The sequence below is a fragment of the Staurois parvus genome, unplaced genomic scaffold, assembly GCF_062004578.1.
Source record: "Staurois parvus isolate SC_StPar_1 unplaced genomic scaffold, SC_StPar_1.0 ptg000827l, whole genome shotgun sequence".
In the NCBI taxonomy this organism is placed as follows: Eukaryota; Metazoa; Chordata; class Amphibia; order Anura; family Ranidae; genus Staurois; species Staurois parvus.
The window spans coordinates 7,967,697-7,994,778 of NW_028318623.1; the positions used below are offsets into that span (position 1 = coordinate 7,967,697).

Here is a 27,082-nt window from a genome sequence, read left to right on the forward strand (position 1 = left end):
CATTGAACACCAAAATTGGCAGGTCCGCCACTAGTGCCCTTTGCTTTTCACAGATGAGAGCAGGTTCACCCTGAGCACATGTGACAGACGTGAAAGGGTCTGGAAAAGCCGCGGAGAATGTTATGTTGCCTGTAACATCGTTCAGCATGACTGTTTTGATGGTGGGTCAGTGCTGGTCTGGGGAGGCATATGCATGGAGGGATGCACAGACCTCTATAGGCTAGACAATGGTACCCTTACTGCCATTAGGTATTGGGATGAAATCCTTGGACCCATTGTCAGACCCTACGCTGGTGCAGTGGGTCCTGGGTTCCTCCTGGTGCATGACAATACCCGGCCTCATGTGGCGAGAGTTCCTGGATGATGAAGGAATTGATACCATTGAATGGCCCCCACACTCGCCTGACCTAAATCCAACAGAACAGCTCTGGGATATCATGTTTCGGTCCATCCGACACTGCCAGGTTGCACCTCAGACTGTCCAGGAGTTCAGTGATGTCCTGGTCCAGATTTAGGAGGAAATACCCCAGGACACCATCCGTTGTCTCATTAGGAGCATGTCCCGATGTTGTCAGGCATGCATACAAATACATGAGGGCCGCACATTGTTGTTGTCAGTGTAATAAACTAAGCCTCATTTTTGATAACCATGGAGGAAAATAATCCTTCATATCATTGTTAAAAATAAGCAAGACTAAGCCCCTTTGTTGGTGTCAGTGGGTTAAAATTAGGCCAATTACTGGTGACAGTGGAAGGAAAATATGCGCATTCATTGGTGTCAGTGAGCAAAAATAAATTCCATTGTTTGTGTCAGTGGAAGGGAAAAAAACTCTACATTATTAGTATCAGTGAGATGAAAATAAGACCCGTATCATTGGTGAAAGTAAGATAAAAAGTAAACTTCACCAAGAAAAACAAGCCCAAATTCTTTGCATTTCACTGCCATTTACTCCTAGAATTTAGTATAGACCAATCTTCAGCAAGCCAAACCCAGGCCAGTTTGCTCATCACAACTTATAATAAATAAAGAAACTGACAGATTCTGTTTTTATATGTTTTAGTTATTGTTAACACTTTGTCAGAACAAAATCAAGACCTAAAAATGAGAAATATAAAGCTATCTGCAATACATGAGAAAAAGGAAGTATCAAAATGTGTTATATTTTCAGGATGTCACACCCCTCTGACCTCCAAAGCTTGTTAGATAACTCAGAGGGAGGGTTGGTCACATTTCACCTCAGGGTCCAGTCCTTGGCAATAGTGGAGCACCAGCCATTTTTAGATGCAAGAAATGAAGTTTATTGACTCAACACTCCAAGGAGAGAGGATTAGTGCACGGGACACCTATGGGTTAGGCAGACTCCAGGAAAGGATACTTGTATTCCTACACATAGAGTACCTTCAAGCAAAATCAGATTCTGTGAATGCAGCTCCTGACTGTAATGCGCTGGAAGCCCAGAAGAGATAATAGAAATATGAATTATTAATTCAACTCAGGTTGACTACAGCTTAGTAAACACTAAATATAGATAGAGGCTCCTACTTAAGGCAGGGAAACGACATCTCTTGAGTATGTGCAAAAAATGCTCACATGCCTGAGAGCAGATGTCCTGCCAAAATATGGACAATAATGTGTAAAAACGGAAAAATAAACATGTAAGTCCTGAAATCAATTTGGATCAGGAGAGAGCCAGGAGGAAGTTGGGGGTAAGAGTGTGTCCAACTGTCTTGTGCTGCTGTGAGCCTGCGTCTCCCTCACTGTGAATGTTTCTTCTTCAGCAGTTCATCAAGATAGCCAAGGAGTCCTCAAGTGTGTTCAGTTCTTCGGTTTTGGGGGGTATTCCATGCTCCCCCTCATCCCCATTCAAGTTCAATGTTCCAATAAAACTCTAAAATGACACCCCTACACTGTTCCCTTGAGCCAGTGGAAGAGAGAAGAAAATGCTGTGTACCTGGCTTTGCATGCTTTTACTGAGAGAATAGGACTAAGTTCAACAGTGGCTCTTTCAGGGGTGCACTATACTCATTACACAATATGTATGGCATTTCACACAAACAGAAATGGCAAGAAGGTGCTCATTTCTTTATATAGCACCAACAACGTAGGTAGCACTTTAGATATTGTACCTTTAGTCCCTGCCCCAAAGATACTTACCTCGTATACCTGCAGAGCTTTCTAGGGTTCTTACCCTTGCACTCAGTGAGTTACACACTCCTGACTCCTGCACTTTGTGTGTTATACACTCCTGACCCCTGCATTCTGTACATTCCTACATTTGGTGCAATATGTACTCCTAACCCCTTCATTACTTATTCCTGACTCCTCTGATGTTTCTCCTGACTCCTCTGATGCTTCTCCTGGCTCCCCTGATGCTTCTCCTGACTCCCCTGATGTTTCTCCTGACTCCCCTGATGCTTCTCCAGACTCCGCTGATGAAGTCTCCTGACTCCTCTGATGAAGTCTCCTGACTCCTCTGATGAAGTCTGCTGTCTCCGCTGATGAAGTCTCCTGACTCCTCTGATGAAGTCTCCTGACTCCTCTGATGAAGTCTCTTGACTTCATCAGAAGCATACCTCATTATATTCTGCTGAGCATTATAACGTGCACAATGAAAGTCATATGTATTTCTGAAGGAGCCTACAATCTAATGCTCCTACAACAGTCATTAACTTATTCCAAGACCAACTCCTAGTTAGAAGCCCAGCAAACCAGCAGTATGTTTTTGAATATGTTTGAATCCACCACCCAACACAGCAAGGTAACAGCTAAACAAAAATTCTGTATTGAAAATTGTATTGAAAGCTGCACCAGATTTTGCACTCTCCAGTTTAAGTAAATGCAAGATAAAATAAGCCACAGGCAAACAAAATAAAGGGATACCAGACATGAGTCATCCGGAGTTTACTTCCTGTCTTGTGGTTTGCATTCCAGCAGCCATTTCACCACAGGCATAAAGCACACTCCCACACCATCCCACTCACGCATTAACAGCAAGGCTCTTACTTTCCATTCATCATACATCAGCATCAGAGGTTGGTCATCAGCTCTGAGGAAAGGGATTTGTCCCCGAAACGCGCCAGTCACACGTTGCCCGCCGTTGTGACCATTGTCATCTTTCTATGCTTTTTAGATACATGCTTCGTCTGTGAGTATGTTTTTATTATTCTTTCACTCCTACAATAAACCTTGGATAATGCACTAGGTGTGTGCGCCACCTGTTTTCTCTCTAAACAAAAATTCTGCCTGTTCCTTTTTCTTTGGGGGAAATAATATTTTTCTTATTTGGTCAGATTTTTTCAGTGGCATTTACATTACCAACAAAGAATATGCCTGCGGCCTCATTCATTGACTGCTACACTATATCAGAATTATATATTTACAAACAGTTAATAGTGTATGGCCAGATCTGGTCTGTATTTATAGAAAACACTGAATACTGTATGGCCAGGTTTGGACTGCATTGAACACTTTGAAGAGATTTTTCAGGCTGAGAAAAGTTTAGTGATGCAGGGAAAGTTTCATGGTGGAAAGGCTGTCCCCTTGCTGATTGAGGATCGTATGCATTATGTGAGTACGTTGCATCCCGGAAATGCTGAAGGGAAACCTAAAGACAAAATGTGATATGCAAACATTAAAAAATATTGTGCAGACAAAAGTGAATGGCGTTTTATAAAAATATAAAACAAACTAACAGGGGCTGTGACCCTTCCCTGCTCTATCAACCAACAAAAAAAATGGCTTTAGATATCTCTTTATGATCTCCCTGGGTAGTGTGAACCCGGAAACGCTCAGCTCTGAGAATCTTTGGCTTCAGAGATGTCAATCCTTGGCCACTCTGACTGAGAAAGAAGCTAATTAACCATTTCCCCCCTTCCTGATCAGGCCATTTTTCGCGTTACGGCGCTGCGTTACTTTAACTGACAATTGCACAGTCATGCAATGCTGCAACCACATGCAATCTCCCAAGAAAACAAAAAAAAAACTCTCCAGCAATACACACCACACTGAGCATGTGAAAAATGCCTACGGTTCAGTCTGTCTTATCAGGAGATAAGAGGTAGGTGCTTGAAAGAGGGGAGGAACAGAGAAGAAAGGATCAAACGGCCTTTTTGCACAGTGCAGAGGATTAACCCCTTAAGTTCCACCCTGAGTATAAAAAGCATGCTTTACTGCATATACAGACTAATTTTACTGTTGCAGGTTTAATAACAGTTTCAAAATGTTGCATCCACCACCATTTTATTCTACAGGGTCTGCTTTCAGAAAATATACAATATGTTAAGCTTTTAGGTGCAATTTCATGTAAAACAAATGTGCATTTTAGTATGGTTGTGTAAAACTAAAAAAAATGGATCCAGAAGTGACAGGGTTAGGGATATAAAGGGGGAAATGGTCATGGGAGGGAGAGGTTGAAATGCAATATCTGCACAGATTAAAAGGTATACAGGAACGTCTTGTTACCTTCAGTATTTTCCAGCAGCAGGCTTCATGATGCTGTATATGGATTTGTCCTTGAATGCTAGTTCCTATTTGTGGAAAGAAAGTAAGTCATCTGAGCTGGAATATAATTATAGGGCTGGGACTTTAGGTTTATGGAAATTATAGATATTCTGTATTTTTCTCATATGGAAGTTGTTACCATTAGATTTCCCAGTACAGCATCCTACTGACAACGCAGTATAGCCAGGACACCAACAACTGGGATAACAGTCGGAAACCCATTTCAGTGCAAATACCCAGCATACAGATTCCTATTCACAGTTCAAATATGTATAATAATACTTACCTCATAGTGAGAAGCTTGACTTACTTTCTCCTGCATATAAAAGACACATATATTAAATATGATACATTATTACACATATATTATATTATAAAACAAATAACAAATCTTACAGGTAAAAAAGTCTTATTTATTGCTAGAAATGAGTGAACCAATGAATAGACGTGTGCACCCTGGAATTATATATTTTGTTTCATTTCATTCATTCTTTGAAGAATTTTATTTCGTCATATTCGTTATGTTAAGCCAGTTTGTTTTCGGAATATGTTTTGTATTTTCAGCCTTCCCTTCGTACATTTGTTAGTCTGGGGTGAAGTTTTGAAAAAAGTTTGCAGTTATTCCAGAAGATTGCTATTTATTCAATCTATTATCAAATCGGAAGGATTCGAATTAGAAGGATTCAATAGTTCAACCCAAACCAACCCAAAAGAAAAGGCATGAGCGGATTGGACAATACCAACTAGCACCATGTGCATCCAAATTGACGAATGGAACGAATTTCAGATCCATTCGTTACCCGAATCTGAATTATTTAACAAATTTGAAAATTTAATTAATTTCCCCATGGGCCCAAACTACTATCGCATCATGTGACGTCATCTGAATGAAAAAAATGCATTCATTCATTATAACTTTTTCTTTTGATTCATTGACATTGGTTACTATTAGAGATGAGCGAATCGAACTTGGCGAAGTGGAATTCGTTTCGAATATTAGGAAAAATTCGATTTGCACCGAATCCGAAAATTAGCAAACTTCGGATGCACGAATCGAATTTTTCCCGATCGGCCGATTTTCATCCCTTCTACAGCCGGCAAAAAGTGTCCCTGCAGAGAGCTCCGCTATTTCTGACAGTTCTCTGACAGTTCCTTCACATTTACAGCGGTTGAAACATTGTATCTATTTGTTTCCATTTAGGATACAGATGTTTTTATTCGGAAACAAATAGATACAATGTTTCAACCGCTGTAAATGTGAAGGAACTGTCAGAGAACTGTCAGAAATAGCGGATCTCTCTGCAGATACACTTTTTGCTGTACTGGAATTCTTCTTCTTTTCATTCTTCTTCTTCTTTTCATTCTTCTTCTTCTTCTTCTTTTCATTCTTCTTCTTCTTTTCATTCTTCTTCTTCTTCTTTTCATTCTTCTTCTTCTTCTTCTTTTCATTCTTCTTTTCATTCTTCTTCTTTTCATTCTTCTTCTTCTTCTTTTCATTCTTCTTTTCATTCTTCTTCTTCTTCTTTTCATTCTTCTTCTTCTTCTTTTCATTCTTCTTCTTCTTTTCATTCTTCTTTTCATTCTTCTTCTTCTTTTCATTCTTCTTTTCATTCTTCTTTTCATTCTTCTTTTCATTCTTCTTCTTCTTCTTTTCATTCTTCTTTTCATTCTTCTTCTTCTTCTTTTCATTCTTCTTCTTCTTCTTTTCATTCTTCTTTTCATTCTTCTTCTTCTTCTTCTTTTCATTCTTCTTCTTCTTCTTCTTCTTTTCATTCTTCTTTTTCTTCTTTTCATTCTTCTTCTTTTCATTCTTCTTTTCATTCTTCTTTTCATTCTTCTTCTTCTTCTTTTCATTCTTCTTTTCATTCTTCTTTTCATTCTTCTTCTTCTTCTTTTCATTCTTCTTTTCATTCTTCTTTTCATTCTTCTTCTTCTTCTTCTTTTCATTCTTCTTCTTCTTCCTTTCATTCTTCTTCTTCTTTTCATTCTTCTTCTTTTCATTCTTCTTTTCATTCTTCTTCGTGCCCCGTGACTGCCCAAATGAGTGAAGTGTGCGTTGATTCTAAGATCGACGGCACTCATCTGCATGTCATACTGACTGACAGTATTATTTCTCTTCCCCAGCAGACTCCAAGGGCATTTAAATTAAAGGTACAGTGTTCTGCACTAATATAAAGGCTCTCTGAAGCCTAGAAACCCTTTTAATAAGTTAAATTTGCAGCGAATAAATTCGCATCGAATCAAATTTATTCTGCAAATTCGGCGAATCAGCCGAATCAAATTTTTGAATAATTCGCTCATCTCTAGTTACTATATCCATAGGGAGATTCGTATACATCCGAAAATGAAATTTTCATCACAAAAAATGAATTGAAATGAAACAAAATGCACATGTCTACCAATGAACTAGGCTGGAGACTTTTTTCCCAATCCTCTGCAACATTTCTTTTTATTAAGGATATCAACCGATCACCTCTGCACCCTGTAAAACATTTGTTGCACAAATGTCAGAAGCATTTGCACTGCATATTTGTAAAGGATTAATGCCTGTTTCTTCAGTTCCATCCAGTGACCAAAATGCAGTTTCATTTTCTGAAACATCTCAATCAGAAGACTTTGCCAAATTTTGGCCACAAGATGCAGCTGAAGATACAGGCATTCATTTCTTACAACAATTACAGGACATTTTGCTCAGCATGCACAGATGCTTCAGACATTTATTCAATGAATGTTTTATAAATAGACCCTCCAAGTGTATGGCCTGGTATTCTTATAGCAACTATTTGCCATTTATCACTAAGCATGAAGATGGCCCAAAAACTGTCCCCATTTCAAACACAAGCCTGGCACTAATGGATATTGGTTTCTTTGGCATCCCTGTTTGGTGAATGCATATAGTTACTATCTGCCATGATAACCAGGTAAAGGAGTCCTTTACACCTAATATGATCACTAGGGATGAACTTTCAGATTTGGACCAAACTAGACTGAATTTTGACATTTCAACATATAGGCAAACTAAATAGGGTGTTCACTTAACCAGGAGACGGAACCTCCAGTTGCAGCTGGAAGTCATACATTTAGTGGTGATATCACTACTACTATCATTACACACTTCTAACATCTAATACTGGCATTTCTTTACTACATGAAAGGTGCAGGAAAGAACCCGTAGGTGTGTTCCAGTACCACAAACAGACACGTTCCAGTATAATCAGATTACCAAATAAAGCAATTAAGGTGGACTAATACTGCTGGTACTGAAAAGCTCCTCTACCCCTTCACCCCATGGATTCTACATACAGAGTGAATGAATCTCTTTGATTCTCATGGGGGTTTATTTTACGAACTGGAGCAGAAGATTTTAGGAACTTTTAGTTCCCTTACTCTAATCAGCCCTTTCATTTACTCATAGGAAGTATTGTGATAAGAGATAAGCGTTCTGTTGTTTATTGCCCTTTTACTTGCAAAATTGTCATGCTGTGAGTTTTTGTAATGCTTTAGCATTATTTTGAGTTATTTTGAGGGGACAGCAAATGTACATGTTATACAAGCTGTACACTCACTGCTTTACATTGTAGCAAAGTGTCATTTCTTCAGTGTTGTCACATTAAAAGATAGAATCAAATATTTACAAAAATGTGAGAGGTGTACTTACTTCTGTAAGATACTGTATATATATATATATAATTATTATTATTATTCTATTACCTGAGTTCCTGGCAAAGTTCTTTCAGAAACATGTTCATTCTCATATACTAAGCTACTTGTTGGAGCCTCTAAAAAGAAGGTACAATGTGGTGTAAAAGAATTGTTTTAAAAACACAATGAGATAAAATTAAAAATAAGATGAATAGTACAAAATACAATTAATAAGATCATATAATAAAATCTTATGATCAAATCCATAAGATAACATTACATATACAATCCAATGGCTGCCACTGCATGAGAAATGGGTGCCCAGCAAATCGTGTACAAAGTACATATCATCCAAAATATAAGGCGGCACTCACCAGAATTGAAAGGCTGACAATCAGTGATGAAGTTTTGATTGGATGTTAGGATGAAACACATGCTAAAGACCAAAGAAGGATCTGAGGAAGAGGACCTTGTGCTTCTTTAAAATGTTAAATATAAAATCACTGAGTGGACACCTTTGAGGTTCCATCAATGCTGCCTAATCTTTTGGATTATATATATACACACACCGAACAGCCAAAACGTTATGACCACTGACAAGTTAAGTGAATAGCATTTATTATTTAATTACCGTGTCATCTGAAACTCGGTGGATATATTAGGTAGCAACTAGCAAGTAAACATGTTGTCCCTAAAGCTGATGTGTTAAAAGCAGAAAGACTGGGCATCGCAGTTTGCTGTGTATGGGGCTATCTAACCGCAGACCGGTCAGGGTGCCCATGCTCACCCGTGTCCACAGCCAAAAGTGCCTACAATAGGCATGTGAGCATTAGAACTGGACCACGGAGCAATTGAAGAAAGTGGTCTGGTCTGATGAATCATGTTTTCTTTTACATCATGTGGATGGTTGGGTGCATGTACTGTACGGTGTTTACCTGGGGAAGAGATGCCACCAGGATGCAGAATGGGAAGAAGGCAAGCCAGTGGAGGCAGTGTGATGGATTGGGCAATGTTCTGCTGGGGAAGCTTTGGTCCTGATGTTCATGTAGATGTTACTTGACATGTACCACCTACCTAAACATTGTTCCTGACCAAGCACACCCCTCATGGAAGCTGTATTCCCTAGTGGCAGTGGCCTCTTTCAGCAGGATAACGTATCCTGCCACAAGTCTGATCAGTGGAGGCTCCTTCCTCGTCCAGCCACTCGGCTTCTCCTCTCTACCGGCTGGCTGTGTGTGCCCTGCAGATATTGGCTTCTGTGTGCACTGCCACCTCCTGTGTCATTTCTGCCGGGGGGGGAGGGGTCAGAAAAAATGCCACCCAAGGCAAATGTTCAAGAATGGTTTGAGTAACACTATGAGTTTTTGGTGTGGACTTGACCTCCAAATTCTCTAGATCTCAATCCAATTGAGCATCTGCGGGATGTGCTGGAAAAACAAGTCTGATCCATGGAGGCCCCACCTCTCAACTTACAGAACCTAAGGAATCTGCTATTGACTGCTTGGTGTCAGATACTACAGCATACCTTCAGAGCTCTAGGAGGGTTCATGCATTGACAGGGCTCATTTGGCAGCATAAGGGGGCTACTCAATTTTAGGTGGGTGGCCGTAAACCTATGGGTGATCTAATTTAAAATCATAATAATATATAAAGACAAATGTTATTCCAATACAATTGTGTGTTTTGCTCTACATGGCAGCTATGGTCAAACTCAGATTTGACCTGAACATCCTGTAGAACTCCTTCACTAGAATATCTGATCAATTACTTAGTTTTCTATATGTACTTATTCAAGTGTTTTACATGTTTTGTAATGCTGATCTGATCAAAATACGGTTTAAACAATATATTATGATGAAGTTTACTCGAACACAGGAAGAAGAATACTATACTGTACTTCTTTTTGCCTTTAGAACAAAGTACACAATGACTTCAAGGAGGAATATCCCAAACACTGTGCCGATGACAATTCCAGCAATTTCCCCACCGCCAAGTCCACTTCCAGAGGTCTGACATAGTGTTGAAGCTGGAGGACAAAAGAGGTCAGATAGAGGGAAATTACAAGAGAAAATGGAGAATTATAATGTTATCAAAGCACCTGAAAGTAAATGAACAAAAACAATTTTCATTGAACAAAACAAAAATGTATAAAGTGTTTTTAAACCCAAATGCTTAATGGATAAGTTCACCTTTATGGAAAGAATAATAAAAGCACATATTTTTGCAGAAAATATTGAGCCTGGAAAGCATTGCACCTGTGATCAGTAGATTATGGGTGCAATGTGGCTCCTGCAGATATGTCCTCTGGCTTCCAGCCCTTATCTCTATACACAGTCCTCTGAAACTCAAGTCCATCTGCAATAGTAGAAGACGGTACTTGCAGTTTATTCATTCAAAAGAAACTGAGAATGACCAATCAATGAATGAATCACACAACTGTGCTGGTGGAGCTCTACACAGCTGTGCTCTTTTAAAAAATTGACAGTAGGTGAGAGGAAAGAACCCCCGCCCACTGTCATGGGGGAAGGAGGATCGGGGGGAAAGGAGTTAGTAAAGATAGGAGGTAGTTGAAACATGTTACATTTTCCAACCCATATTGAGGGTAGAAGGTTCCAAAGGAACTGGAGTTTAAGGCTCAATGTACACGGGACGTTTAGCCGTGTTTATGCGCATTATGCATTTAGAAGCGTTTTTAAAAGATAACCCCAGGAGAACCTCCCAAATGACCAGAATGCACTGAAAAATAGTAAATTCACTAAAAAAGGCTACTAAAATACCGAGTTATTTTGTCAAGTCATGCAGTATTTTAGTAGTGAAAAGCATGCATTAATGTTTCAGCTCTCAGCAGGATTCCCACTGACAACTGAATGTAAAAGAAAGAATTGCCGGCAATTAAATTAATTTTGGTGTGGAGCTTCCCCTCAAAATCCATACCAGACCCGAAGGGCTTTTTTTATTAGAGGGGAAGCCCCACACCAAAATTTAAAAAAAATGGTGTGGGGTTCCCCCCAAAATCCTTACCGGACCGTTATCCGAGTATGCAGCCCAACAGGTCAAGAAAGGGGGGGCAGGCGACTGAGTGCCCCCCCTCCTGAACCATACCAGGCCACATGCCCTCAACATGGGGGGGTGCTTTGGGGTAGGGGGAGCTCCCTCCCCAAAGCACCTTGTCCCCATGTTGATGGGGACAAGGGTCTCTTCCCCACAACCCTGGGTTGTGGTTGTGGGGGTCTGCAGGCAGTGGGGCTTATCGGAATCTGGAAGCCCCCTTTAGCAAGGGAGCCCCCAAATTGTGCCCCCCCCACATGAATGAGTATGGGGTACATAGTACTGCTACCCATTCACAAAAAAAAAGCTGTAGTGTGAAAAAAGACAGGAGTCATTCTTTAACAAGTACTTTAATAAAAGAATGTCCCCCGAAGTAGATCCAACGTCAATCACGATGTCCGCCGCCGCCAGACATAGGTCACCATAAGTTATTGCCTGTTGGTGCCTCTTCTCAATGAGTCTGGAGACAAGCTGGTGAGGGATCTTTTTTGGTCACATGGACTACAGAAAGAAACCACTGATGGATGGCCATGTCAGTATGGAATTTACAATGAGTGGACAGCATCCTACTTGAAGGGAAACATTTCTTTGCAGATAAGACAAAGGGATGCAGGGAGAAGCCTTTCAAAGATACGGGACAAAGTACAAAACTATGATAAACTACTACCAAGGTGAAAATGAAATGTATACTGTGTGTATCATTACTATGTTGAGCTTTACAGTGTTTTAGTTTTATGTTAATGAACTTTATCTATATCTTCTCCTGGGACTGCAGAGAGGAATTTACTGTTGTGCTTCACTAAGCAACCCTACAACTCGTTCTCTTTTTTTAAGGCATCATTTCTTGTGATCGTGTCACCCATTATTATAAAGCAATTTTTTTATATGTAATATATGAAAATAAATTTAAAAAAATTATATATATAAAATTTGTAATTATAATTATTTAAAGCTAATCTGTGCTTTTGACACAAAGAGCAAAGAAACAGGTATTGAGGAGTAAAGAAAATATTAGTATATGGTGCTTGGGGATATGAGTATTAAAGTAAACCTACATGGGCAAAGCTCAGGTTCACTTTAAGTGCTTCTGATTAGCTGCTTAATAAATTGAAAGAGTATGTAACCCCAACATTTCATATTCCTGATAAGTTATTATTTATTATTATACAGTATTTATAAAAAGCGCCAACAGTTTGCTCCGCACTGTACATTATAAAGGGAGACAGAACATGCGACAGTACGAAAACAATACAATGTGATACACAAGGGGTTCGAGGGTCCTGCTCTTTCGAGCTTACAATCTAGGATAAGTGCCTGTTGTATCATATACCTGTTTGAAAAAAAGTCTTCTGTTCTTTGTATTGCTTCTTTTGTGTAAAATCCCTGGTGTTCCTGGCAGTCCCTCTGCTTTCCTATTAAAATCTGACCACACTAGGCAGGAGAGTACACCGTGGTCAGTTCTCTAGCTGTGCTCAGCCAGCTCATAGGTAAAACAACCTATGCAGTTTAAAATAGAAACGAAAGGCAAAACATTTGTGTATAGATATGAAAACATTATAAATACCTTTTTTCTATATGTGAACACATACCCTCTGTTCTCACCTGCATAAGAGCTAGGGGAGGAGAATCAGCAGTGCACTGACTTTGCCAGTGAATTGCTATACAGGTGTGGGGGGAGGGACCTATCAGGAATATGAAACAGTGACAGCTGCAGTCACGACACACCGCACCAAAAGTACCACATGGACTTCTTTTTGAAAGGCACTGCAACCTGATCGCATGGTACTTTTGTACCATGTGATCTTTTGTGGACAAACGCACTACATTTGCAACTTGCATTTGCTGTGTTAACTTTGCACTGACACCAACTGCAGATCACAAGGGCATTGTGTTTGGAATGTGGTGCGGGAAACCACGCGGAAAACAGCTGATCACGTGTAAACAGACTTGCTGGTTATTAGTAGTCCTTTCCTTATCAGTGCCGCCTCATCAGTACAGCCTATTAGTTCCCATCAGTGCTGCCTATCAGTGCAGCCTCATCATAGCACATCAGTGAAGGAGAAAAATTACTTGTTTGCAAAATTTTATAATAGAAACAAAGAAAAACTTTTTTTCAAATGTTTTGCTCTTTTTTAATGGTGCAAAAAATAAAAACACCCAGTGGTGATTAAATACCACCAAAAGAAAGCTGTGTGTGATAAAAATGCAAAACAATTCATATGGGTATAGTGTTGCATGACCACACAGTTGTCATTCAAAGTGCAACAGTGTTGAAAGCTGAAAATTGGCCTGGGCAGGACGGGGGTGAAAGTGCCCGGTAGGCAAGTGGTGATTAAACTCCTGTCAGGTTTTTTTTTAATTTCCCAAAAGAGGGAGATTTCCTTTCACTATTTGTCCCGTAGCCACAACAGGAAGTGACAGAGAATCTCTCCAAAGTGAGGTCCCCAGAATAGGTGTCACCATTAGAAGATTTCCCCTCTATTCCTGTTCTGGTGGCAACTCATATTTTGGTTTTACCGCTCCCTTCCTGTTAGTAACCGCCTAGCCGGGCCTCTAGCAGTCCACAGGACAGGATTCCTCAGGGCGCGGAGTCTAAGCCCCAGTCTGCTTGTTCACCAGGGCCCCTGATGGTGGAGATGGGCTTGGAGCAGACAGGGACCAGGTCGCGGCCCCTGAGTACACCCGTCCGTGGTAGAGAGATCCGTCAGGGGTATGTGCAGGTAGAGAGCCTGACGTGAAGAGGTGGAAGACGGGATCCGAGCGGGATGGATGGATGGATGGCAGAGTAGTAAGCGTGGTCAAACGGGCCGGGTCAGTAACAGTGGGATCAGCGTAGTACAAGGCGACAGGCAGAAGAATAGTCAGGTCACTCGCTGGGGTCGGTAACAGAAGTTCAGATCAGGTATGGGGATTATCCAGAAGAGAGGTCAAACTAGCCAGGGGGTCAGAGCAGGAGAAGTCAGCGGAGGTCAAGTTCAGGCAAGGTCAGCAATGAATCTCAAATAGCAGGAACACAGGAGCAAAGATCAGACCATACGGCAACTTGTGTCTGTGCAGGGCTGGTTTAAGTAGCCCGCCCTGCACCTGACAGGCGCAACCTAGGTTCTAGTGCCTGTCCAGCACAGTCATAGGTGCTGGGTGCGCCTGGGTCCTAGTGCCCTGCTGGGTGCATGTCTTGACAGACACCTATGCATGTGCAGACCCATGCGTCGCGATGGTCCCTGACACTTCCACTTTCATTGACAATGGTCACCAGATCAAATAGAGAGCGAATCTCTGCAACGGGTGACACAGACAGCAACTTAACCCAGACTGATGTTGTGAAGCTTTACCACTCGTTCCAAAATAAAAAGATATCGTTTTGGCTTTAGATACACTTTAGTGCCGGTGCGATTTACAAACTGAAATCGCACCTGAAATCGCATCTAATGAATGTTGGTGTCTTAACATGTAGTTCTTGCATTACTTTTTCTATAGTTTTGTTGCGACTTCACATACATACAATGGAAATCGCACTGCAAATTTCAAGAAGTCGTTGGAAATCTTCACAATGAGCAATAAAGTCTTCAGAAATTGCACTGAAATTGCACACAAATCATGCGATTTAAAATTGCAGCGGTGTGACCAGAAACTTAAAGCTAGGTTAGGACCAGATATACAAAATAAACTTCTAAATTAAAAAGATATTGAGAGACACCAATGTTTTGTACTTACAGGTTTAATGCTCCATTCACACTTGTGCAACTGGTCATGTGACTTTGGATACATAAAGTCTCATGACAAGTCGCAGCCCATTAATTTCAATGGCACTCTTTCCAATCAATGCGACTTAAAGACTCAACAACAAAGGTTCCTGAATTAACTTCACTAAATCAATACTTTGATGCGACTTGAGTGCCAGAGAGAGTAAAAGTTGCATCAAACTTATCAAAATTTGCACACCAAAGTCACACTGGACTTTGTAGTCGCACTAATGTGAACCGAGCTTTAGTGATGGAATTCTGCTCTGATGGCAGATGATTCTTATACCTACCGAATGTTACATTCACATATACAGAGTACATGGCAGTAAGCTGCATCACTGAGTTCCTGGCCACACATGTGTAAGTCCCCTCATTCTCAGCCTTCTCTTGAGCTACCTCAAGCTGGCTCTGCTGTTGTTTTATATCTGTCCCATTTAGTCTCCAATGGTAGGTGGCTGGTGGGACAGAATCAGCAGAACATTCTAATAAAATGACGGAATTTGAAGGTGACTTGGATTTTACTTTCACGTTTTCTGGGCCATCTGCAATAACAAAAAATTCAGCGTCAGAATAAAAGGGCTAAAGAGAAAAAAGTAATTGACTAAGTGATACCAAGATATTTGAAAGATTTCCTCTCTATTACCATTCTGGTGACAACCCTACATTTTGGATTGTCTTTCACTCCCTGTGATTTCACTCCTTGTGATTTCACTCTGTGATTTCACTCCCTGTGATTTCACTCTCTGTGATTTCACTCTCTGTGATTTCGCTCCCTGTGATTTCACTCTCGGTGATTTCGCTCCCTGTGATTTCACTCTCTGTGATTTCGCTCCCTGTGATTTCGCTCCCTGTGATTTCACTCTCGGTGATTTCACTCCCTGTAATTTCACTCTCTGTGATTTCACTCCCTGTGATTTCGCTCCATGTGATTTTGCTCCCTGTAATTTCACTCTCTGTGATTTCACTCCCTGTGATTTCAGTCTCTGTAATTTCACTCTCTGTGATATCGCTCCCTGTAATTTCACTCCCTGTGATCACAATAAACAGGACAAATTTCCAGTTTTACTGGGTGGACTGGCTTTTGATGGAAGCATTTTGATGCAGTTTTAATGCATTTTCAATGTAATTCAATGGGGAGGGGAGGTTTTAAACGTGCACTAGAGATGTGCACAACTGTAAAATTTGTTTTGTTGTGTTTTGGATCTGTTTGGTAAGTTAATAATGTAATGTTTCATCAAATTTGTTATGTTGCAATGTTTCATTTTTGCAGTTGTTTTTCTATATTCGGATTATTTTTGTATCTTGGTTATTTTCAAATCGATTCGAAATGATAAGAATTCAAATTCGAAATGGAAACTTAATGCAGTGAGTACAGTAAGGTATAAAAAAGGAAAAGAGGATGACTTAGCCTGCTTTATTGAATAGAATAAAGAATAGAACAAAACAGAATAAAAAATACAATAGAATAGAAAAAAATAGACCGAACATAGCCAACTTCTGAAATTCGAATTCCGAAAGATGGCTATAGTCATTCTATTCTAATAAAATATATTCTATTTTTTCTATTCTACTTCATTCTATTCTATTTTAGCATTTTATAGTTTATTCTATTCTCTTGTATTCTATTCTTTTCTATGAATTTCTATTCTATGATTTCATATCTTATTCTGTTCAGCAGCCTCAGTGTAAAAGCTGCCCAACTTTACACCTGTTTAGTAAACTGCAATTTACAGTTACTCTCTTTCTGATCTTTTGGCTGACTAACCATTCTGTTAAATCTCTACCAGAATGTTGCAGAAATCTAGCATAAAGCACCTCCTGTATTATGCCTCTGTACAGGAATCTGTATAATAAAGACTGGTCACTACACCTTGTGCAGGGTGACTGGTCTTGTCTCCGCCCCCTCCTGTAGTGGGTGGATCTACCGGACCCCTCCAACCTTTGGCTTTGGCTATTCTTTGGCTACAGAGCATTATATTTACAAAAACATTTTTGGGTTGTTTGAAGCTCAACTTTGTTTAGGAGTGGAGTGTTCTGCCTGCTTGTCACTTGGTCAGTTCAGGTCTGAGGCCTCAGGATCCATTCACAGTTGTGCGACTCCAAAGTTGTGCAATTTCCACTTTGATGCAGCTTTGGATGGGTGCAACTCGGATGCGACTTTGACTTTTGCACAATGTTGCATTGATAACATTAAGATGTGACTTTTGAGAGTTTAAATTGCAGTCTATAGCACTCAAGTCGCATCAAAGTAGTGCAGGAACCTTTTTAAAGTGATTTTAAGTCGCATACATCCAAACGACTTCCAGTGAAATACATGGGCTGCGACTTCTCATGCAATTTTATGTGTTCTAAGTCGCATGATTAGTCGCACAAGTGTGAATGGAGCCTTGGGGAGATTTGTCTTCAATTCCTGTCCTGCTGACAGTGGTTTCAACAGACATGAAGGGTGGTGGTGGTGGGGGGAGGATTGGTAACAGGGACACAAGTGAGGGTAAATCTCCCAAATAGAGCCATGAATAGCAGGAAAGATGGGTTTTTGGCTCAGCATTCCCCTATACTAAGCTTGATTACAGGCAGGATACTTTGTATTTTACTGTTAGCATGACAGTCCCGGCTACTTACAGGCCACGGTCATTGTGACGGGATCACTGTTCTCCGTACTGACAGGGTTACTAGCCTGGCATCTATAACCTCCGGAGTCCAAACGGTGAATCCTGGAGAAGGAGACAGTCCTGTTATCTTGAGATAGAGTGGCCCCAGAAGGGAGAGGGGCTCCTGAGGGGACCCTGCTCCATAATATTCTCTCTGCATTAGTAGAGGTACAGGTGAGGGTGACTGAAACATTTTCTTTAGGAAGCGAGGAAGAAATTGTGATTGTAGGTTTACCAACCATGTCTGTAGGGGGAGAAAAATGGGAACAGTTCTACTACAGGAAGGTCTGTCTGGTTCAACTACACAATTGTAAGAAAAAATATAAAACTGCACTTGGTGCAAAATAAACATGAAAAATAAGCATGCGATCTTAACCCCCCCCCGGTCACATCAAACCCTACTTTGATATTGTGCGACTTACAGTGAAGTTGCACGATTTCAAAGTCAGGTGACATGCCGATTTCAGGTGCGATTTGCATGACATCTGATACAGATATCTATGCAAACCGCACCAAAAGTATTGCATGTACTACTTTAGAAATCGGTGCAGTTCTGACCAAATCGAATCATTATGACCGCTCTAATTGTGGACAATAGGCTGCGATTTACAAGTCGTATGGCATGAGAATCGCATGCCAATTCGCATTCAGTGTAACTGGGGTATTACTCCAAGACCAGGCCTATTTTGACACTTTTTTTTTTTACTTGTAAAAATTAGTATTTCTTCTTCTTTTGCTAGAAAATTACCTAGAAACCCCAAACATTACATATATTTTCAGCAGAGACCCTAGAGAATAAAATGGTGGTTGTTTATGTCACACCGTATTTGCGCAGCAGGTTTCAAACACGTTTGTTTTTTCAAATATACTCTATATAATTTTAATGCTCAAAAACACAATATAATACCCAATTGTTTGGTATAATATAAAAGATGATGTTAGGCCGGGTCAAAAAATTTGTAACATGTCATGCTTTAAGATTGGAATGGCGCCAAACTATTCGCCTGAGCATGGAATGATGGGGGGGGGGGGGGTGCATTACATTTTTTATTTATTTATTTTATTTGAATGTTTTTATTTTTACACTGTCACTGCTCTGCATTTAAAAGCATTCAAAACACCAAGCTTCATGCTTTTAGTTTTTTAAAATTGCGCTGTGGACATCCGGGTAAACCGGAAGTGACGTCAGGTCATTGCTTCTGGGTTACCACAGCGGAGACCCTGATCTAAATCGATTTGTTTGTTCGGACGTCCGGCCAGCCGGTGAATGCACCGGCTGATAGCTTGGGTCTCCTGGAGGGATGGGAGAGCCCGAGCGAACAGCGAAAGGGCGGAAAGGGGGGGGGGGGGCGTCCCCTCCTGCTGCTTGTAATAGCAATCGAGCGGCTAGTTAACCAATAGGATCGCTTTTACAAAAGAGCAGACTGCTGGCTCTAACAGATAGTACTGGGATGATGCCTGTGGCTGCAAGCGTCATCCTGGTATAACGGCTCAAACTCCAGTGACGTACGGCTACATTGCTGGAGCTGAAGAGGTACTTTAGGTTATATAGGGGGGTGCTAGAACCCCTGTCTTTTTTTTTATGTTCTCAGGTTTCACCCTTAATGCTGAGTAACACATGCACTGGCCCTTAAAAAAAAAAAATCACTTTGGACTGGCTGTGGCGCTGGCAGTCTCCGATTGGCTGTACACCGAAGATCCTGAACAGCAGGGATGGAACTGATGCTGGAATAAGGCGATGTCTGCTATAACCCCCGAAACTATTACATGAAAACACGAGTCCATTCTGGAGAAATCTGACAATCGTCTGATGGATTACTCACCATAGATTTTCAGGTGTACATTGGTATCACTTTGTTTATCTGTTTGTATCTTCACTCTGTAATCTCCCTCATCAGAGATATTTAGGTTGGAGATCTGTAGAGATCCATTGGGGAAAGCTGTCATCCTATCACGGATGAGCAGAGGTCCAGGAAATATTGGATTATCACCAGGGATATATGTAAGGATTTGATATTCTCTGTCTGTGGTCGGTCCTTTATACCAAACAATAACCTGAATTGTCCCAGTAATCCCAGTAACACTCAGAGTGACAGATCTCCCGATGACCGGATACGGAGGGATCACCTCAATACTCATCATTCCACTGGACACATCCACCAACACACCGAGGAGAACTGCAAGAGAAAGTGACAGATAAGAAGATCAGGGATCAATTGTTTACAATGTGTAAAGTGTTCAATCCATGAGGTCTATGTATCAGCCCCATTCACACCTGAGGGTTTTGTGGCTTGTAGCTCAGCAAGCAAACACTCATTGTATTCAGTAGTCCTTGTTCACATTGGAGAATCCTATTGCTTGTAGCTGAATGCCTCTCGCTTTAAAAAGTACATGAACTACTTTTCAGGCAGAATTGAGTGTTTTTGTCCACAAAGATTTCAATGTGAACACCTGAAAACCCTTGATTCAAGCATTTTTTTGTCCAGGTTCACACCTATGCAGGTTGCGTTTGAAGGTAGTGCCCAGGCCAATTTTCAGCTTTCAGCGCTGTCACGCTTTGAATTAAAATTGTGCAGTCATGCAACACTGTATTGTATCAAATTCTTATAATTTTTTCACACAACTACAGCTTTCTTTTGGTGGTATTTAACTGCTTTCCTGCCGCCCTATAGCAGAACTACTGCTACAGGGTGGCCGGGCTGCGCAAAATCACACACACATATATATATATATATATATACAGTGGGGATCGAAAGTTTGGGCACCCCAGCTAAAAATTTGTATTAATGTGCATAAAGAAGCCAAGGAAAGATGGAAAAATCTCCAAAAGGCATCAAATTACAAATTAGACATTCTTATAATATGTCAACAAAAGTTAGATTTTATTTCCATCATTTACACTTTCAAAATAACAGAAAACAAAAAAATGGCGTCTGCAAAAGTTTGGGCACCCTGCAGAGTTAATATCTTGTACTGCCCCCTTTGGCAAGTATCACAGCTTGTAAACGCTTTTTGTAGCCAGCCAAGAGTCTTTCAATTCTTCTTTGAGGTATCTTGGCCCATTCTTCCTTACAAAAGTCTTCCAGTTCTTTGAGATTTCTGGGCTGTCTGTCACGCACTGCTCTTTTAAGGTCTATCCATAGATTTTCAATTATGTTGAGGTCAGGAGATTGTGAAGGCCATGGCAAAACCTTCAGTTTATGCCTCTTGATGTAATCCCCCGTGGATTTCGAGGTGTGTTTAGGATCATTATCCATTTGTAGAAGCCATCCTCTCTTTAACTTCAGCTTTTTCACAGATGATATCAAGTTACCATCCAAAATTTGCTGAAATTTTATTGAATCCATTTTTCCTTCTACTCGTGAGATGTTCCCTGTGCCACTGGCTGCAACACAACCCCAAAGCATGATTGATCCAACCCCATGCTTAACAGTTGGACAGAGGTTCTTTTCATTAAATTCTGTGCCCCTTCTTCTCCAAACGTACCTTTGCTCATTCCGGCCAAAAAGTTCAATTTTAACCTCATCGGTCCACAGAACTTGTTTCCAAAATGCATCAGGCTTGTCTATATGTTCATTTGCAAAGTTCAAACGATGATTTTTGTGGTGAGGACGTAGAAGAGGTTTTCTTCTGATGACTCTTCCATGAAGACCATATTTGTACAAGTATCTCTTTATAGTGGAATAGTGTACCACAACTCCAGTGTCTGCCAGATCTTTCTGGAGGGATCGTGCAGTCAAACGTGGGTTTTGAATTGTTTTTCTCACAATCCTGCGAGCTGTTCTGTCTGATATTTTCTTGGTCTTCCAGATCTTGCTTTAACTTCCACAGTTCCTGATGACTGCCATTTCTTAATTACATTCCGAACAGAGGATATTGACATCTGAAAACGCTTTGCTATCTTCTTATAGCCTTCTCCAGCTATGTGAGCGTCAACTATTTTCAGTTTCAGTTTTCTAGACAACTGCTTAGAAGAACCCATGGTGCTGATTGTTGGGGCAAGGTCAGATGAGTCTGGGCATTTCAAACCTTTGAGATTGATATCACCTGGTCTTCCCAGACGATGATTGAGAACAATCCATGACACTGGCAGGTCTCAGCTTTGCAAAGGGGGCAGTGCATGCTATAAATTCTGCAGGGTGCCCAAACTTTTGCAGACGCCATTTTTTTGTTTTCTGTTATTTTGAAAGTGTAAATGATGGAAATAAAATCTAACTTTTGTTGACATATTATAAGAATGTCTAATCTGTAATTTGATGCCTTTTGGAGATTTTTCCATCTTTCCTTGGCTTCTTTATGCACATTAATACAAATTTTTAGCTGGGGTGCCCAAACTTTCGATCCCCACTGTATATATATATATGTGTGTGTGTGATTTACATTTCCAGGTAGGGAGCGCGTACGCCGTCCTACCAGCACCGCCATTGTCGGCTAGGAATGTCAATCACCAGGTCCCAGCTGGAGATTCCCTGCAGGCACCCGACGATCGCCGTGTAAAGCTGACAGGGGAGAGATCTGTGTGTAAACAATACAGGTCTCTCTCCTGCCAGCAAGCACATGCTGCTGTGTATTTCTCTGCACAGCATGTCTCCTTAGCAAAACACACAGGGCACATAATGTTAAACAGCACACAGTTAACCCTTTGATCGCCCAGATGTTAACCCCTTCATGCCCAGTGCCATTAGTACAGTGTCAGTGCTTTTTATTAGCACTGATCACTGTATCAGTGTCATTCAGATGTCAGTGGCAGTTAGTTCCCGCCGCAGTCCCGCTATAAGTCGCTGATCACCCCCATTACTAGTATAAAAAAATAAAAATTCCACTATCTATACCGCCATTTGTAGACGCTATAACTTTTACGTAAACCAATTAATTTACATGTAATGGGTTTTTTTCTGCAAAGACATATAGCAGAATACATTTTGGCCTAAATTATGAAGAAATTAAAAAATTTTTATTTTTTTACTGGATATGTTTTATAGCAAAATATTGTTTTTTTTTTGAAAATTGTCGGACGTTTTTTGTTTATAGCGCAAACAATAAAAAACGCACAGGTGATCAAATACCACCGAAAGAAAGCTCTATTTGTGGGAATAAAGGACATACATTTTATTTATGTACAGCGTTGCATGACCGTGCAATTGTCAGTTAAAGTAACGCAGCGCCGTATCGCAAAAAGTGGCCTGGGAGGGGGGGTGGGGGAGGGAATAAATCTTCTGGAGGGCAAGTGGTTAATCAGCACTGTTTTTTTTTTATTTTTTGCTAAATTAAAAAAAAAATGTTGAAAAGAACACATTTTTCTTCATTTCTGTTATCACATTTTGGAAATAAATAATCTTTCTTCATGAATTTAGGCCAAAATGTATTCTGCTATATTTCTTTGGTGAAAATAACCCAAATCTGTGTGTAATGTTCAGTCTGTAGAAGAGTTACATAGTCCACAAACTCTGAAAATCGATCACTCCTGATGTACTGAGGCCCGGAAATGCCAGGATAGTACAAATAACAACCAAATGACCCCTATGTGGAAAGTTAACAGTCCAAAGTATTTTTTTTGCTGGTGTGGAGGAGATCAGGAACATTGACTGGTGACAGCATGGAAAAGGAAAAAAGCACAGTGGTTAAATGCTTATCACTTCTGTCTAGCAGTACTGGGGTTGTTGGTTCAAATCCCACCCACGGCACCACCTGCCTGGAGTTTGCATGTTCTCACTGTACCTGCGTGGGTTTCACTTCAAAGACATGCTGGTAGGTTGATTGGCTCCTGTCTAAATTGGCCCTAGTATGTGTATGTATGAATGTGAGTTAGGGGCCTTAGATTGTACACCCCTTGAGGGTTAGGGACTGATGTGAATGTACAATATGTATATGTAAAGCGCTGCGTAAATTGACAGCACTATACAGTATAACTACCTGAAAGAAAAATAATGTATTTTTTAAAATGTTTAAATTTTATTTTTCTTTATTACATTTTTTCTTTGTTTACATTTTCTTATACAGTATACTGTGGCAACAGCAATACAGTGTTACCATAGTAACACTGTACTACTCTGGAGAGGTGTTCAGGGGTGGAGCCTGATCACATATCATGGTAAAGGGCCAATCACAGTGGCCCTTTACCACGTGATCAGTTGTGTCCAATGGCACAGCTGATCATGATGTAAACACTGTTGCCGGTTATTGGCTGCACTTTCCTCATGCTGTCACAGCGTCAGGAGAGAGGACAACCGGTAACCGGCGACTGTGAAAGAGGACATCAGTGCAGCCCCAACATTGTCCATCAGTGCAGCCCCAACATTGTCCATCAGTGCAGTCTCAAAAATGTCCATCAGTACTGCCAGTCAGTGTCTATCAGCACCACCAGTCAGTGCCACCTATCAGTGCCCATTGGTGCCGCATATCAGTGCAGCCTCTTCAGTGCCTCCTATCAGTGCCCATTGGCACTCTGCAGTGCAGCCTCTTCAGTGCCTCCTTGTCAGTGCCCATCGGTGCAGCCTAAGATTGCAGCATCATCAGTGCAGCCTCATCAGTGCAGCCGAATAATGCCCATCAGTGCTGCATATCAGTGCCCATCAGTGCAGCCTCATCAGCACACATCAGTGAAGGAGAAAAATTACCTGTTTGCAAAATTTTAAAACAGAAACTAAAGGAAAACATTTTTTTCCAACATTTTTGGTCTTTTTTTTGTTTGTTTAGCAAAAAATAAAAACCCGAGTGGTGGTTAGATACCGCCAAAAGAAAGCTCTACTTGTCTCAAAAAAATTATAAAAATGTTATTTGTGTACAGTGTTGCATGACGGCGCAATTGTCATTCAAAGTGCGACAGCGCTGAAAGCTGAAAATCGGCCTGCGCAGGAAGGGGGTGAAAGTGCCCGGTAGGCTAGTGGTTAAATAGAGGTGCTGAAAACATAAAAAATGTGTGTTCATCACATTAGCCCCCGGTCACATCAGGTGCGATTTGGCATGCAATTTGCATGTCATGCAACTTGCAAATCGTAGGCCGTCGCACCCTATTGTCCGCTATTAGAGCGGTCATATCGGTATTGTTCCGACTTGGTCAGAGCTGCACCGATTTCTAATGTAGTGCATGCGCTACTTTTCATGCGATTTGCATAGACATCTGTATCAGATATCTTGCAAATCACAAGGAAATTGGCAGGTGACCCGATTTTGAAATCGTGCGACTTCACTGTAAGTCGCACGATTTCCAAATCGTCTTTGATGTGACCGGGGGCTGAACCAAGATTACAATAATAATAAGTGCTGCACTGCTAATAATTTATGTGTCAAATACCCAAACTTGTGATTATATCCGTGCAAAAACAAATATATGAACCACGGACACAATCACAAGTTTGGATATTTGACACACATATTTGATTAGCAGCGACAACACTTATTATTTTTGCAGGAACTAGATTTCTCCAGCATCCTAGGAGGGTGCTATATCATCAAACTGTGGAGACATATGACACTACTTACCAAGCTATACCTGCTTTAACTGTCATTTTGTAAGAAGACATCTTCCTATGGCTTTTAGAGATCTATTTAGGCTGCTACTCCCATCAGTCAAATCAGCTTCTTCTAAGCCAAGATAAATGTATATTTTAAAACATCCATTCCATTGCAAAATATGAAATGCCAGAAAATCCTCCACCCTTCCCGATGTGAACTTCTCCTCCTCATCCAGGACACCCCTGTACCATTCCTCTCCCTCATCAAAATCACCTCCCCTGTAATGTGACCACTTGGCCCCCAGCATCACCCTATAATTCTTCTCTACTTCACCAAAAACCCCTTTTACTCCCCAACTCTAGCATCCTCTCTGTCCCTGTGTATGCTGTGTCTCTCCTTCTCCACCAATTCCCCATTCCTCTCAGACATGCACGTTTTCTCCTCCAGGCTCCTGATGGGGGGTAAGCCGCACGTAATTCATAAACCAGTAAGCCTGAAGGATTCACTTAGATGTCACCCATTATTCCTGCCTGACTGCAGAGTCATTCATCAACATTAGACAAGCAACTGGGCAATATCCATATTTATCCCATGACAGGTTCACTTTACGTAAAAACAAAAACAGCATTACAGACCCCAGTCTATGGGTATACATTTTGGATTGCACCTGCCCAGGGGCGGACTGACCATTTGGAAACTCGGGCACTGCCCGAGGGCCTGGGGTCAGGAGGGGGCCCCATGAGATGCCCCGGTACCTTTTTCATAGGCTTTTTTGAGTTTGGGCAAGGACACAGGGGCCCTATGATTCCCTATTGCCAGTCCGCCCCTGCACCTGCCCATACAACCGTGTCATGACATTGGTAGTTTTTTCTCAGTTGGCACTTACCTGGCACAATAATACTGGAGCCGAAGCAATGTTGCTTGGTGACCATTTTCTGACTTCACAAACGTAGACACATAAATGAATACAACAGGGATTTATTTCATGAGGACTGCGGCATCTCTTTGTTCCTTGTAATCCTCTGGGTCACTTTTGATTCCTTTATTTGGGTCCAGGATATATGAAATCTGTAAATCTTAGATTGTAGGTGCTTTATGTCCAGTGTTCCCCTGTGCTTCCTCTATGTCTGGATGACTCTTCGTGTATGGGGGAAATGCAACGTGCGGGAGGAACAGTAAGGGAAGTAATGTAATATTTCACAATCTGTTACTCTGCACACGGCTGGTTCCTACTGAAACCATTTAAAGAAAATAGTATAAAGCTTCCACATTCTAAAAATGTAACAAAAAAAATTGCTAGACAAAAATTGCACAGCCGGACTAGCGGATATTTTAGGCACAGTGAGAGACCACACTATCATATAAAATATCACAGTTTATTAACACAAGATAGTCACAAAAATATTTTTTTAGAACAAGAAATACACAACCCCCTAACACAACGGGGGGGGGGGGGGTTGTGGTACATTGCCTATTACTTACATATGACGCATAGCATGTCACCTATAGCATGGATGTTGATTTCAAAAAGAGTAAGACTGAGAAATAGAAAACGGTCAACGCGTTTCGCCTATATATCTGGCTCCTTCAGGTCCGTAACTTCTGTGTAAGGGAGAGCAGTATTACTATATATACAATATAGAGAGGACAAGCAATATATACACAATCAATTATATGCAACAAAGTAAAAAATATATATAATAGACAAAGCCAATCATTAGGCTTACATAGGAACGCGACAGCCAGCCAGTAATATCTAGTCTGGGGGGTGGACATAGGAGACCCGAGTGCAGAGCACAGGCAACAGACCAGGGAACTCGATAGTATATAACTGAGTCCTATAAAAAGAAGCACATAGAGCCACCAGCAAATAGTATAGTTGTGTTGTAAATCTAAATATACTAATTAACGAATGCTTAGGCCAAATATATGGACTCATACTCACAATGATCATAGATTGTGTCCACATATAGCTAGAACAGTAAAGACTCAAAATGTAGAAGCTGGAAGCAATGTGGGATAAGGATCAAAAGGGCGTTGGC

General features: G+C 40.9%; 1 protein-coding gene across 2 annotated transcripts; it reads right to left on the bottom strand.

Moving 5' to 3' along the window:
• Positions 1–1,040: 1,040 nt before the first annotated feature.
• Positions 1,041–26,296, bottom strand: LOC149443906 (cell adhesion molecule CEACAM8-like). Of its 2 annotated transcripts, none has more exons than XM_089655227.1 (9): positions 25,927–26,296; positions 19,409–19,762; positions 17,557–17,829; positions 15,225–15,476; positions 10,041–10,169; positions 8,213–8,280; positions 4,788–4,817; positions 4,463–4,527; positions 1,041–1,447 (listed from the first exon to the last, which is right to left on the bottom strand). In XM_089655227.1, the coding sequence occupies exons 1-8, from the start codon at positions 25,970–25,972 to the stop codon at positions 4,465–4,467; spliced, it is 1,215 nt and encodes a 404-aa protein (XP_089511353.1). In that variant the 5' UTR covers positions 25,973–26,296; the 3' UTR covers positions 1,041–1,447; positions 4,463–4,464. The 2 variants fall into 2 exon arrangements, with proteins under 2 accessions (XP_089511353.1, XP_089511352.1); XM_089655226.1 differs by having other exon boundaries at positions 1,041–3,605.
• Positions 26,297–27,082: the final 786 nt, after the last annotated feature.